Source organism: Ranitomeya variabilis, chromosome 4, assembly GCF_051348905.1.
Source record: "Ranitomeya variabilis isolate aRanVar5 chromosome 4, aRanVar5.hap1, whole genome shotgun sequence".
Classification (NCBI taxonomy): domain Eukaryota; kingdom Metazoa; phylum Chordata; class Amphibia; order Anura; family Dendrobatidae; genus Ranitomeya; species Ranitomeya variabilis.
In genome coordinates this window covers 549,115,225-549,128,785 of record NC_135235.1, presented here as the reverse complement: position 1 = coordinate 549,128,785, position 13,561 = coordinate 549,115,225, and the positions used below count along the sequence as shown (strand labels likewise).

At 42.3% G+C, this 13,561-nt stretch overlaps 1 protein-coding gene across 4 annotated transcripts in view; it reads left to right on the top strand.

The window, feature by feature from the left end:
• GJC1 (gap junction protein gamma 1) overlaps positions 1-2,783 on the top strand; it is an 84,821-nt gene extending 82,038 nt beyond the window's left edge. For all 4 annotated transcript variants that reach the window (XM_077252606.1, XM_077252603.1, XM_077252605.1 and 1 more), the window contains one exon: positions 838-2,783. In XM_077252606.1, coding sequence (XP_077108721.1) covers positions 852-2,024 — 1,173 coding nt within the window. In that variant the 5' untranslated portion in view covers positions 838-851 and the 3' untranslated portion in view covers positions 2,025-2,783. The remainder of the gene's footprint in view (positions 1-837) is intronic.
• Positions 2,784-13,561: the final 10,778 nt, after the last annotated feature.

The following is a 13,561-nucleotide window of genomic DNA, read 5'->3' as shown; positions in this document are numbered from 1 at the left end:
GCGGTTCCGCTGCGGTGGCGTCGCGGTCCGGTCCGGGGCCTCCCATCTTGTTGCGATGACATCCTCTTCTTGTCTTCACGCTGCGGCGCAGGCGTACTTTGTCTGCCCTGTTGAGGGCAGAGCAAAGTACTGCAGTGCGCAGGTGCCGGGAAAGGTCAGAGAGGCCCGGCGCCTGCGCACTGCAGTACTTTGCTCTGCCCTTAACAGAGCAGACAAAGTACGCCTGCGCAGAGCCGTGGCATGAATGCAAGAAGAGGACATCATCGTAAGAAGATGGGAGGCCCCGGACTGGACCGCGACACCCATCGGACCCGGACCGCAGCGGGACCGCCCCAGGGTGAGTATAATCTAACCTCTTTTTCTCATCTTTCAGGATACATCGGGGGCTTATCTACAGCTTTCCAGAATGCTGTAGATAAGCCCCTGATGCCGGTGGACTTAGCTCACCTTCGATTTTGGGGGTGACAGGTTCCCTTTAAGCTTGTCTGGTTTTATTAAAGGGAATCTGTCACCCTATTTTAGACCTATAAGCTTAGGCCTATAAGCATTATAGAATGCTGTAGATAAGCCCCTGATGGCGGTGGCCCTAGCTTATAGGCCTAAAATGGGCTGACAGATTCCCTTTAAGCCAATGGCTAATCATAAATTTTGCACTAATGTAGTGACTGAGTAATCTGACCTTTTGTAATCTTTTTCCGTATTCAGATTTTTTTTGCGAGGAACCCCTTGTCTCACGTATTGCATGTGTTTGTTGGTGTACTCTGTTATATATTGAATTGGTAAACAGAAAAATTTGTGAGTTTTAAAATTGACTAGATTTTCCCTTTTATATTCAAGGAGGAACAAGCAACATGAGCTGGAGTTTTCTGACACGCCTTTTAGAAGAAATCCATAATCATTCGACATTTGTTGGAAAGATTTGGCTGACTGTACTGATAGTTTTCCGCATTGTTTTGACGGTTGTGGGAGGAGAATCCATTTACTATGATGAACAGTCTAAGTTTGAGTGTAACACTGATCAACCTGGATGTGAGAACGTTTGCTATGATGCCTTTGCCCCCCTTTCTCATGTTCGGTTTTGGGTATTCCAGATTATCTTAGTGGCAACGCCACCTCTCCTGTACTTGGGCTATGCTATTCACAAAATTGCAAAAATAGAGGAACGTAACGAGTATGACAGGAAGGCTAGGGTTAGAGCTTTGTCTTTGCGCTGGAAGCAAAATCGTGCTCTTGAAGAAGTGGAAGATGACAACGAAGAGGACCCCATGATGTATCCAGAGACTGAACTAGACAGCGACAGAGGGAAAATAAGCCATAACAAGATAAAACACGATGGACGAAGGCGGATAAGAGCTGATGGACTATTAAGAATTTATGTCCTGCAGTTGTTGGTTAGGACCGTTTTTGAGATTGGATTTTTGGCTGGCCAATATTTCTTGTATGGATTTGAAGTGATTACAAGATATGAATGCCACAGAATTCCTTGTCCACATACAGTGGACTGTTTTATATCCCGGCCCACCGAGAAGACCATCTTCTTGTTAATCATGTATGGAGTAAGCTGTCTGTGCCTGCTCCTGAATGTTTGGGAGATGCTTCATCTTGGGTTTGGGACCATACGGGATGCACTTAATAACAGAGGGAAACAAGTAGATGATTCCTCATCATATAATTATCCTTTCTCATGGAATACGCCTTCAGCTCCCCCTGGATATAACATAGCTGTGAAACCTGATCAGATCCACTACACAGAACTTACAAATGCCAAAATGGCTTATAAACAGAACAGGGCCAACATTGCTCAGGAACAGCAGTATGGTAACGGCGAGGACAGCATTCCCACTGAACTAGAACACCTTCACCGGGAGGTCCGTGTGGCTCAGGAACGCCTGGAATCTGCTATCCAAGCTTACAGTAACCATAATAGCCAACCTTCCACCAAAGAGAAGAGGTCCAAGAAAGGCTCAAGTAAGAGTAGTGTCAGCAGCCGGTCTGGAGATGGAAAGGCCTCTGTGTGGATTTGATAATGCACCAGCAGAAAGTTATGACTTACTGTCTCCGGGAGGAGCAGACAGCAGAGTGATATCTTCCATTCCTGTAAATATTTTTGCTCTTATACAAGATGTCCATTCCTTTTATATGATGAAAGGATTGGAAGGGAAAAAGCCATGGATTATGCAGTCTGTTCTCTTGGCTCATGAAGCTTTGACTGTGACCTGCAATCTATCACACTGTACATTCCTGGTCTTTAATATATTCTGGCATACGGAATGCCTAACGAGTTTTATACATCTATTTTATTCTATACTCTTTTATACATGTTTCATTTCTATTTTTTTTTCTTCCAGTCAGTATTGAAGGGTGGGTAATTTATCATAGTTGGTATGTTAGTAAACTGGCTGTTATAATATGATGAAGCAGCTTTTGTTTATTAGTTTTGTAGCTGCAAATTACTGGATAAATTACTGCCTTTACCGCTCTGCTGCCAAACTGCCTCTCAGGTGTCAGCCGTGGCCCTAAAAGTGCCTTTTATTGTGCTGCAGAGTGCCGTTTGTATGTGAACCTGTCAAGTACTTTTTGCCCCCTTACTGCCACCACTATCATACACTTTCTAAATTATGCATGGCAAACAGGTGCCAAATTTGGATTAAAAAACTTTTAATGTCCTCTCCCTTAATATGCATATTACCTGTCCGAGATGATGCTCAAAGAGATATTCCCATCTCCAAGATCCTGTCTCAATATGTAGTAGGTGTAATAATAACAATATTAACAAATAAGTCCAATTAAAAATATAGTATAATTCTTCTGATTAGCTATGTCATTTACCCCATGTGCAGGGCAGTGCAGTAGCTTAGGTATCCATGATTATGAGCACTAACAACTAACTGACACTATATGAGTGGTCATAACCATGGAATGCCCTACACATGGAGTAAGCAACATAGCTAATCAGAAGAACTATACTACATTTCTAATAGGAGTTATGTGTCAATATTATATTATTACATCTACTAAATATTTGGATAGGATTTTGGAGATGGGAATACCCCTTTAACTTTTAATTCCCGATTGTGCAGTTTATATTTAGGGACCTGTAGACTTTATATTTAGGGACCTGTAGACTATCAAGAAATGAATCAATCGGTCCGCACTCTAATCCCACCCAGTCTGTCATGATTGACATTCATGAGGAAGGTCTTGGGATGACATGGGCTACCAAACACCCTTTTAGTACAGGAGAAGAAGGGAACAGTGGTGGTGATGGCAGTGTGGGAGGCAAAAAACACCTGATGGATTCCCTTAAATATAATATATTATTCTTATTTTATATCAACATAGCTGACCTCACAGGATAGATTGTTCATGAAACATACAGCAATGGACAATTTATTCATTAACTTATAGTGTTTTGTTTATCAACTCTGTGAGAAAGGGGAAAGGCATGTATAGATGAAAACCAGATCCCCAACTTCCCCTTCCTGCAAATTTATCAGATGTTTGTTATGGGATGAAATAATTCCAGCTAACAACCAAATACATGACTGCTACCTACAGAGAAACGGCATGTCTTTGTCTGAAAGTGTTGTTTTTCCTTTATGTGAACAAGTGCCTCCCTTTTCTTTATCATTGTCTTGTTTCTTAATATCTTAACATTATTATTTGAATGTTATAAACTATTTATGTGAAAGAAGCAAGTTTTATTTTTCTCAGTAAACGAAATTAAATAATAGTCTTGAAAATGACATGGTTCAATGGCTAGCAAAATAAAAGAAATGTTGTTAAGCAGCAAGGCTTAGAGACAATATGGTGGGCCTCTTCATCAGGCAAGACATAAGACATGAGTTTTCTATATTGATTGCTGTGAAACATCAGTTTGTATCTAGCTTATAAGGGTATGTGCACACGTCAGGATTTCCGTACGTTTTTTTCCCGCTTTTTTAGCATTTTGCAAGCGTAATTAGCTTGCAGAATGCTAAAGTTTTCCAAGCAATCTGTAGCATCGCTTGGAAAACTGATTGACAGGTTGGTCACACTTGTCAAACATAGTGTTTGACAAGTGCGACCAACTTTTTACTATAGATGCAGCCTATGCAGCATCAATAGTAAAAGATAGAATGTTAAAAACAATAAAAAAAATTTAAAAAATGGTTATACTCACCTTCTGCAGACAGCTGATCTCCTCAGCGGCGTCCGTTCCTATAGATTGTGTGTGCAGGACCTTCGATGACGTCGCGGTCACGTGACCGCGACGTCATCGCGGTCATGTGACCGCTACGTCATCGCAAGTCCTTCACACACACCAGCTATAGGAACGGAAGCGGCAGCGTGCACCTGAGAGGCGGAAAGACTGCGGGGGCCATCGAAGGTGAGTATATGACTATTTTTTATTTTAATTCTTTTTTTTTTACCACCTAGAAGGTGCCCAGTCCGTGGAGGAGAGTCACATGATCTGCTTACTTCCCGCATGGTGGGCATAGCCACATGGGGAAAGTAAGCAGATCAATGCATTCCTAGTTGTGCGGAATCCCCGCAATTCCGCAAATTTAATGAACATGTTTCTTTTTTTTTTTCGTGGAAAAAAATGCAACATTTGCACAAGATATGCAGAATACACTGAAAATAATGGGAGGCATATGTAAGCGTTTTTTCGCATTTTTATAGCGAAAAAAACGCAAAAAAACACGAAAAATACTGAACGTGTGCACATGGCCTAACTGAGCAATAAAGCTTCTTTTTCAGCTGGTTAACAAGATACCAAACTCTTTTTATTGTATAAGAAACATTCTGAAGTATTTCCCATTGAAATTCTTTATGGTGGTTTATTTATTACAGGTAATTTCAGTAAAGTTTTACTTACTTAAAAGGAAGCCAAGACACCTCAGAGCCTATAAGGAGGCAAGCAGAGTCTCTACGGTTCCATAATATGTAACATTTGTGCATTGTCAGATGCCATATAACACCTTAATAATAAAGCCTTTCATAAGACATGACAATGCCTGTTTTTTTTACTGATTCTATATGAATCACAAAGAGAAAAAAGACTCCAAATGCCCCCGTAGGAAATCTAAGACATATAATGGTACAGTATAGGCCCCTAGATTGGCATGTTTCTTTATTATGGCTGCATACAACTTGTATAGTAAACATGGTACAATGGTGTGCACTCAGTCAATTTAGAACGAGGTGCTGGTGACACAGACTATGAAAGTCCAATCAATTAAATTAGAAGACACCGTACACTAATGGTTAAGTATGCAAAAATCAGGGTAAATTTTATTAAACATGGGAGCAAAGAACAAGTATACAAGCGATCAAGGTAGTGACATGATGTTTCGACTCTCCCGAGTCTTACTCATATATCGCTTGGTATGCAAGCAATGGGAATATATAGCAACTCCTTTATCAAAGGTATGAATAATGCTATATAGCGTCGTAGTGGTGTGTAGACAATAGAGACCTGCTGCCCTGTGTGAGGGACCTGAAAGAAATGGTCTGGTAAGCAGGGCTCCCTGCGCCCATAGAAAAAATGGAGTAATCATAAAGCACAAGAGATAAGATAAAAGGTGGAATTTTATTAGAACATCACATAAAAACATCAAATATCAAAAATAGGTTAATGAGGCAAAAGGAGGAACACATAGGTGGACCAACCGTAAGGTGATGTTATATATAAGAAGAGAAGACACCATGTAATGTTAGATAATAAGAAAGTGCTAAGTGCTGCATAGGATTCAAACAAACCCTGTGTGTGGTGGACTTAGTGGGGACACACCACATACCTAGGAGTGGATATGGCGTAAAGGAAGGTGTGCTGGTAATATGTGTGCCAGCATATAGTAATACTATCCAGTGATTTTAGGCATGAGTATAATACCCTGGGCTACCGCATGTATCTTAGAGCAGCTGTCAATATTGTATCCGTAAAAGGAATCTTAACACTTACCCATGTTACAGTGTAGCTTTAAGTCCCCACACTGCCCCGACGCGCGTCTCCACTTTCCTATCGCTTTCCCAAGAGGAGGTGCACTGCCCTATACATCACCTTCCTTTTGATTTGCCCAATGTGTTCCTCCTTTTGCCTCATTAATCTGTCATTTGATATTTGATGTTTTTATGTTATTTTCTAATAAAATTCCACCTTTTATCTTATCTCTTGTGGTTTATGGTTACTTAATTTTTTTCTATGGTATCACTGAGACAAGATGAGAGAGCCATTACCAAACTCCTCTGGCAGTGGCTTATCTCCTTGCCATACCAAAGGCTTAGGATATGTTATTCAGCAAACCAGATTCCAATCTGTACCCCAACTATATCCATCAGGTAAGACTCAGGAGACAGAGGTGTATCTAGGTTTTATGGCACCTGGGGCAAGAATTCAGTTTGGCACCCATGCCCCACCCCCCACCCCACCAAGGACATATGCGATTTGCACACTTAGTCATTTACCCAAGAGTTCTTCTCCCTAATGCTCTCAATGTTCAGTGAAAAACTGAGAGAAGCCAGAAGAGAAGCTCGTCACAGAACCATAAATATGAAAGTCGCATATGAGTGAAGTGTCCATGTGACGACTACTGGAACCTGCAGAGCTGAGTCCTGGCATCGCAGGCTTCCCAATTCTCACAACTAATGCACTGCACACTTTTAGGATTCTCCCTTGCCGATGGACAGTCATGTCAGCAAAAGTACAGTTATATGAAAAAGTTTGGGCACCCCTATTAATCATAAGCTTAATGTTTTATAAAAATTGTTGGTTTTTTTTGCAACAGCTATTTCAGTTTCATATATCTAATAACTGTTGGACACAGTAATGTTTCTGCCTTGAAATGAGGTTTATTGTACTAACAGAAAATGTGCAATCTGCATTCAAACAAAATTTGACAGGTGCATAAGTATGGGCACCCTTATCATTTTCATGTTTTAAATACTCCTACCTACTTTTTACTGACTTACTAAAGCACTTTTTTTGGTTTTGTAACCTCATTGAGCTTTGAACTTCATAGCCAGGTGTATGCAATCATGAGAAAAGCTACTTAAAGTGGCCACTTGCAAGTTGTTCTCCTGTTTGAATCTCCTCTGAAGAGTGGCATCATGGGCTCCTCAAAACAACTGTCAAATGATCTGAAAACAAAGATTTAACATAGCTGTTCAGGGGAAGGATACAAAAAGCTGTCTCAGAGATTTAACCTGTCAATTTCCACTGTGAGGAACATAGTAAGGAAATGGAAGAACACAGTTACAGTTCTTGTTAAGGCCAGAAGTGGCAGGCCAAGAAAAACATCAGAAAGGCAGAGAAGAAGAATGGTGAGATCAGTCAAGGACAATCCTCAGACCACTTCCAGAGAGCTGCAGCATCAACTTGCTGCAGATGGTGTCACCAAACCAGTGTAAAAATTATAGCCACATTGGGATACCAGGGGAATAACCTCCTGTTTAACTCCTGTCACATGCGTGAATAGTTAAAGTTCTCTCCTTCTATCAGGCCTTATGTCAGGAGCAAAATTCTTATATACTTACTATAAGTGCGCGGTGCACAGCAGATGCGGGGAACCAGGGGAGTGAGCGCCTGCCCCAACGCGCGTTTTGGTCCGTCCTTCGTCGGGGGGCACTCACTTCCCCGGGTCCCGTGCTTAAATACCCTAATTACCCATACCGCTACCAATGCTATACTGCGGCGTCCTCCCAGATGTGACATCACCGGAAATGATGTGCGTGTCTCCATAGTCACCGCGACGCCACGGAGCATCGACGTCACCCAGCACCGCGCATGCGCGGTACTGCATATTGACACCGAGTGCCCTGGGGAGCCAACAGAGACCATGGGACCGCATGTCAGGCAGAGGCGTATGTAAATTTACAGGCAGCTTTCATCAGCACCTATATTAACCTGCCCCATGACATGCGGTCACGTTTTTTATTCAACCCAGTGTGTCCATAATCATATCTATAACTCACAATATCCATAGTACCGCAGGCATGTCTATCACCGCATATCATACAATGCAAGACAACACAGATGCAACATTGATAAAGAGCTGCTGTCCATGCTGCTTTGCTTGCCACTTGGAAGGCGCAGATGTTTGAAAGGTGCGGATATTGCAGTCCATCCATCACTTAGATATTAGGAAATTAGCGCATTATATTGAACCTAGGGAAACTGCACGGAACACCGGAAACAAAGATTAAAAATAATACATGAAAATTAAAATGAGAATTAAAAACAATATTATCAGAATTGGAAATATACGTATGGTAAGATGTTCAGACAATCAAAGGAATGGGACGTAACTCAGATTTTCATTTAATCCAGCTGGATATAGCGTACCCAACGTCCAGATCCATCTGGACTCTAACAGAGCTAATTTCTTAGGAGTTTCACCCCTACGAATTCCCAGTTCCACCATGTCAATTCCTCTCACCTTGAGGAGACTACCATCACACCCATGATATTGTTTAAAATGGCGCGGTATTGTTTTTAAAGTGGATGTGTCCTCACAGGCCGCAGCCGCGGCGATGCCCAATACGTGCTCTCTCACCCTCACTTTCAACTGCCTGGTCGTAAGGCCCACATATATTTTTGTGCAGGGGCACGTTGCATAGTAGATGACATTTTTACTTAGACACGTAATCCTTTTGATATTATATACTCGAGTATTATTCGCATCAGTAAAGGTATTGCATCGATCTATATTCGGGCATGCCACACAGGGGACACATCCACCCTTCGCAGTCCCTGTATCCAAGAATGTTCTTGGTTATCAACATAATGACTGCGGACCAAAATGTCACGAAGATTCCGCAACCTCCTGGCAGTGATGGCAGCCCTCTCAGGCAAGAATCTGGCGAGAACTGGATCAGCTCTAAGAATGTGCCAAGATTTCTCGAATATTTTCCTAAGCATGGGGAACTGGGAGTGATAATTGGTCACGAACCGAACGATATCATTGTTCTCTCTATTGCAACTCTTGTAGAGAAGATCATTCCTAGAGGAGTACCTTGCTCTATTATAAGCACGTTTAATCATCCTCCTACTATATCCCCTGTCAATCAGTCTGACTCTAAGATCCTCTGCTTGTATGAGAAAATCGTGATCCGTAGAACACAGCCTGCGCAACCGCTGAAATTGTCCCGTTGGTACAGACTGTATGATGTGGTTGGGATGTGAGGAGGAGGCATGCAATAACAAATTAGTCGCCGTTTTTTTGCGAAAGATATTAGTTTATATCTAATTGGTATCCCTCCTCAGTTTGACATCAAGGAATTCTATCTCTTCTCCACTCCCACAATACGTGAGAAAGATGTTGCGATCATTTCTGTTCAGGCAAGTAAAAATGTATCTAAGGCTTCCCTAGAACCCTGCCAGATCAGCAGAATGTCGTCAATGTACCGTGTCCAAGACAGAACGCGGCACATTGACTCCACCCGATCTGACAGGAAGAGGTCCCTCTCCCACAGCCCCAGGAAAAGGCCCGCATAGGCAGGCGCAAAAGACGCCCCCATGGCCGTTCCCTGGAGCTGCAGGAAAAACGTGACCGCATGTCATGGGGCAGGTTAATATAGGTGCTGATGAAAGCTGCCTGTAAATTTACATACACCTCTGCCTGACGCGCGGTCCCATGGTCTCTGTTGGCTCCCCGGGGCACTCGGTGTCAATACGCAGTACCGCGCATGCGCGGTGCTGGGTGACGTCGATGCTCCGTGGCGTTGCAGTGACTATGGAGACGCGCGTCATTTCCGGTGGTGACGTCACATCCGGGAGGACGCCGCAGTATAGCATTGGTAGCGGTATGGGTAATTAGGGTATTTAAGCACGGGACCCGGGGAAGTGAGTGCCCCCTGATGAAGGACGGACCGAAACGCGCGTTGGGGCGGGCGCTCAATCCCCTGGTTCCCCGCATCTGCTGCACACCGTGCACTTATAGTAAGTATATAAGAATTTTGCTCCTGACATAAGGCCTGATAGAAGGAGAGAACTTTAACTAGTCATGCATGTGACAGGAGTTAAACAGGAGGTTATTCCCCTGGTATCCCAATGTGGCTATAATTTTTACACTGGTTTGGTAGGCATATAAATAATTGGGTTCCCTAATGAGGTCTTGGAGGGTGATACATCGCAGCTAGTCACATTTGTGACAGGTAATCGGTGCATATGCTCCACTATTCAGGTTGATTCCCTGTTAGGGCATTTAATAAGCTTAGTTTCTTATAAATGGTGGGGTAACTGATGGGGGTGGGGCCCCTGGTTTAGTGTTGTCTCAGGTTGGAACTTGTATACACCTGGTTATGTTTCTTTATGTATTTTAATGTTTTCAATAAAGATTTTGTACATTTTATCAATGGACTAGTACATCATTTCTCCCTAAGGGAATTAAGTTCTATGCAAATGGATGTGTCCTTAGTATAAAGTTTCCACATGGGGTGGTGTGATATATTATATATATATATATATATATATATATATATATATATATATATATATATATATATATATATATTATATTGTATTATCCCCCCCCAAATATGTGGTATCGTTGTTTGTTGGCGATTTTTTAACACACCCATACATGTATATATATTACATAGTCTCCTTTATTATGTATTTTGCCGTCCCTTATTATACAGCGTCCTCTCTTGTTATGTACAGTACCGTCCCTTACATATTGGATTATATAGAGCCTTGTTTTTTATTACATACTGTCCTGTCTTGTTAGCTGTATAATGCAATGATGGCTGATGGAGCATGGGAAAGCTTTTTTTCTAATGGAGGAGCTGATGGACTGGTCATCTGGTCATTGGCTCTTCCATCAGCAGTCATTTTATATCTAAAAAGAGAGGGGACTAATAAATAAAAGAGGGAGCTGGGAATAACAAAAATAAGAAGAGTGCACTATGTAAGAGATAGCACTGTACAATACAGCAGAGGAAGCTATATAATAAGGGAGGGCATCATAAATAACTACAGAGGATGGTATGTAATAAGAGATGATGTAATATAATAAAAGGAAACTGCAACTAAGGGTGGTGCTATACATAAGTAACGTACACTCTATACTAAGGGACTGTGTTAGACATAAGTGATAATAATGTCTTCCTCCACCTCCCCATGTTCCTAAGTCCCCCTTCCTCCCATCCCAATCCCCCACACCCCTCATCTTCCTTCCCCCGCATCCCATTGTCCTCTTTTCCACCCCATCATTGCCCTCTTCACCACCTCCATCATTGCCTTCACCACCACTATCATTGCTTTCTCCCCCACCACCCCATGTCATTGCCCATTCCACCACCTCCATCATTTCCTCCTCCCCCACCACCCCCATCATTGTATTTTCCCCCACCACTCCCATCATTGCCCATTCCACCACCTCCATCATTTCCCCCCACCCCATTATTGCCCTTTCCACCACCATCATTGCATTCTCCCCCACTACCCCATCATTGTTCTTTCCACCACCTCCATCGTTGCTTTTCCCCTCATCACCCCATCATTGCCCTTTCCACCACCTCCATCATTTCCTCCTCCACCACCCCCATTATTGCCCTTTCTACCACCACCATTATTGTTCTTTCCACCACCCCCATCATTGCCCTCTCCATCACCCCAATTATTGCCCTCTCCACCACCTCCATCACAGCCTTCTCCACCACCCCCATTCATTGCCTCCTTCCTCACCACTCCCATCATTGCCTTCTCCCACACCCCCATCATTGCCCATTCCACCACCTCCATCATTTCCTCCTCCCCCACCATCCCCATCATTGCCCTTTCCACCACATCAATCATTTACTCACCCCATCATTGCCTTCTCACCATCTTGCGAGATTATTCACAAATTGTATGACATGTAAAGGGATATTCCCGTCTCCAAGTTCCTATCCAAATATGTAGTATGTGTAATTTTAATATTAGCAAATACTCCCAATTAGCAATATAGTGTAGTTCTTTTGATTTTCTATGTTGCTTAACCCATGTGCAGGGCATTGCAGTAGTTTAGGTATCTTATAAGTTGTAAAGCGCTGCGGAATATGTTGGCGCTATATAAATAAAAATTATTATTATTATTATTAATGGTTACGACCACTAACTGTCATAATATGAGTGGTCGTAATCGTGGATACCTAAGCTACCACAATGCCCAGCACATGGGGTAAGCAACATAGAAAATCAGAAAAACTATACTATATTGCTAATTGGAGGTAATTGCTAATATTATTATCACACCTACTACATATTGGGATAGGATCTTGGAGACGGGAATACCCCTTTAAATGCCAAACAATTTGTGAAAAATCTCACAAAGAAGCTTTTGTTTTTTGCGGTTCAGACCTTGCCGTATTGTTTGTTTCCTGAGTAATCAAGCAGAATCACTTTGTATTCATAAAATCATTTTTGCTTTTTTTATTAACAGACATTTTTTTAATTTTGTTTTTAAATCTAGTATTCACTGTTCATACCCTGTCTTAAAGATTTTCTCCTTAATCCAGTGTCTGCTTTGCATTTTCTTCAAAGCTTTAACCAAAGCCGAGATACGAAGAGAAAAATGTACTCCTTCATCCTTATATGGTAACAAGCTGAAAAGCAACAGCCTGACGATTAATATGTGAACCACAGCTCGTCGTGACAGCAGCGTAGAATAATGTTGACAAGCTTAGTTTGCGCACAGAATACAGCCCAATTGACATAATTAGAAAAGTTTTGCTATTGCTGTCATCCTTAACTAAGTCATAGTTATAGTTAACTTATTTGGCCTTAGAAATAAGGTATTGTTTATGTAGACTTATAATAAGTCTACATAAACAATCCGATAATGAGATAGAACCCCTCTTAAAAATAATCAAAATCAATAATTCTTTATTATAACACAATACAAAAAACAATACAATAAAAATACTTAAAGGGGTTTTCCCATCTCCAAGATCCTATTCCAATATTATATAACACGCCCCGTTACCCTGAGGGTGGTAAGGCGTTGTTCTCGACTGCTCGATACCATAGAGCTGGTGCAACTCTTTCATCAGCGTCCCCTGAAAGCAGGCCCCTTGATCTGAATGTATTCTCTGCGGACACCCGAACACTTGGAAGAAATGTCGGCACACTGCCTCAGCCGCCGACTTGGCCGTCTGATCTCTTGTCGGCACCGCTACAGCATACTTGGTAAAGTGATCTGTCATCACCAGGCAATAGGAGTACCCTGATGTAGAGTACCCTATCAACACGTAGTCAATCATGAGTAGCTCCAGTGGAGCTGAAGTCTTAATAGACTGTGTGGGAGCCCACTGCTCAGGGCTTTTGTTGAGCCCACAAATTCGGCACTGCCGACACGCGTCGGCCACCATCCCTCCCAACTCAGGGCAGTAGAGGACTCGCTGCAACTACTGAAGTGTCTTTTCACTTCCAAAATGGGCCCCCTTCTCATGCGCCTCACGAGCGACCACTGGACCCATCCCCACAGGAATTATCAGTTGGTACCGATGCTGCAGCTCTGATGGCAGGTACACCTTACGATACAAAAGACCTTGTTCCACACACAATTTATCCCATTGTCGAAGGAGTTTCATTCCT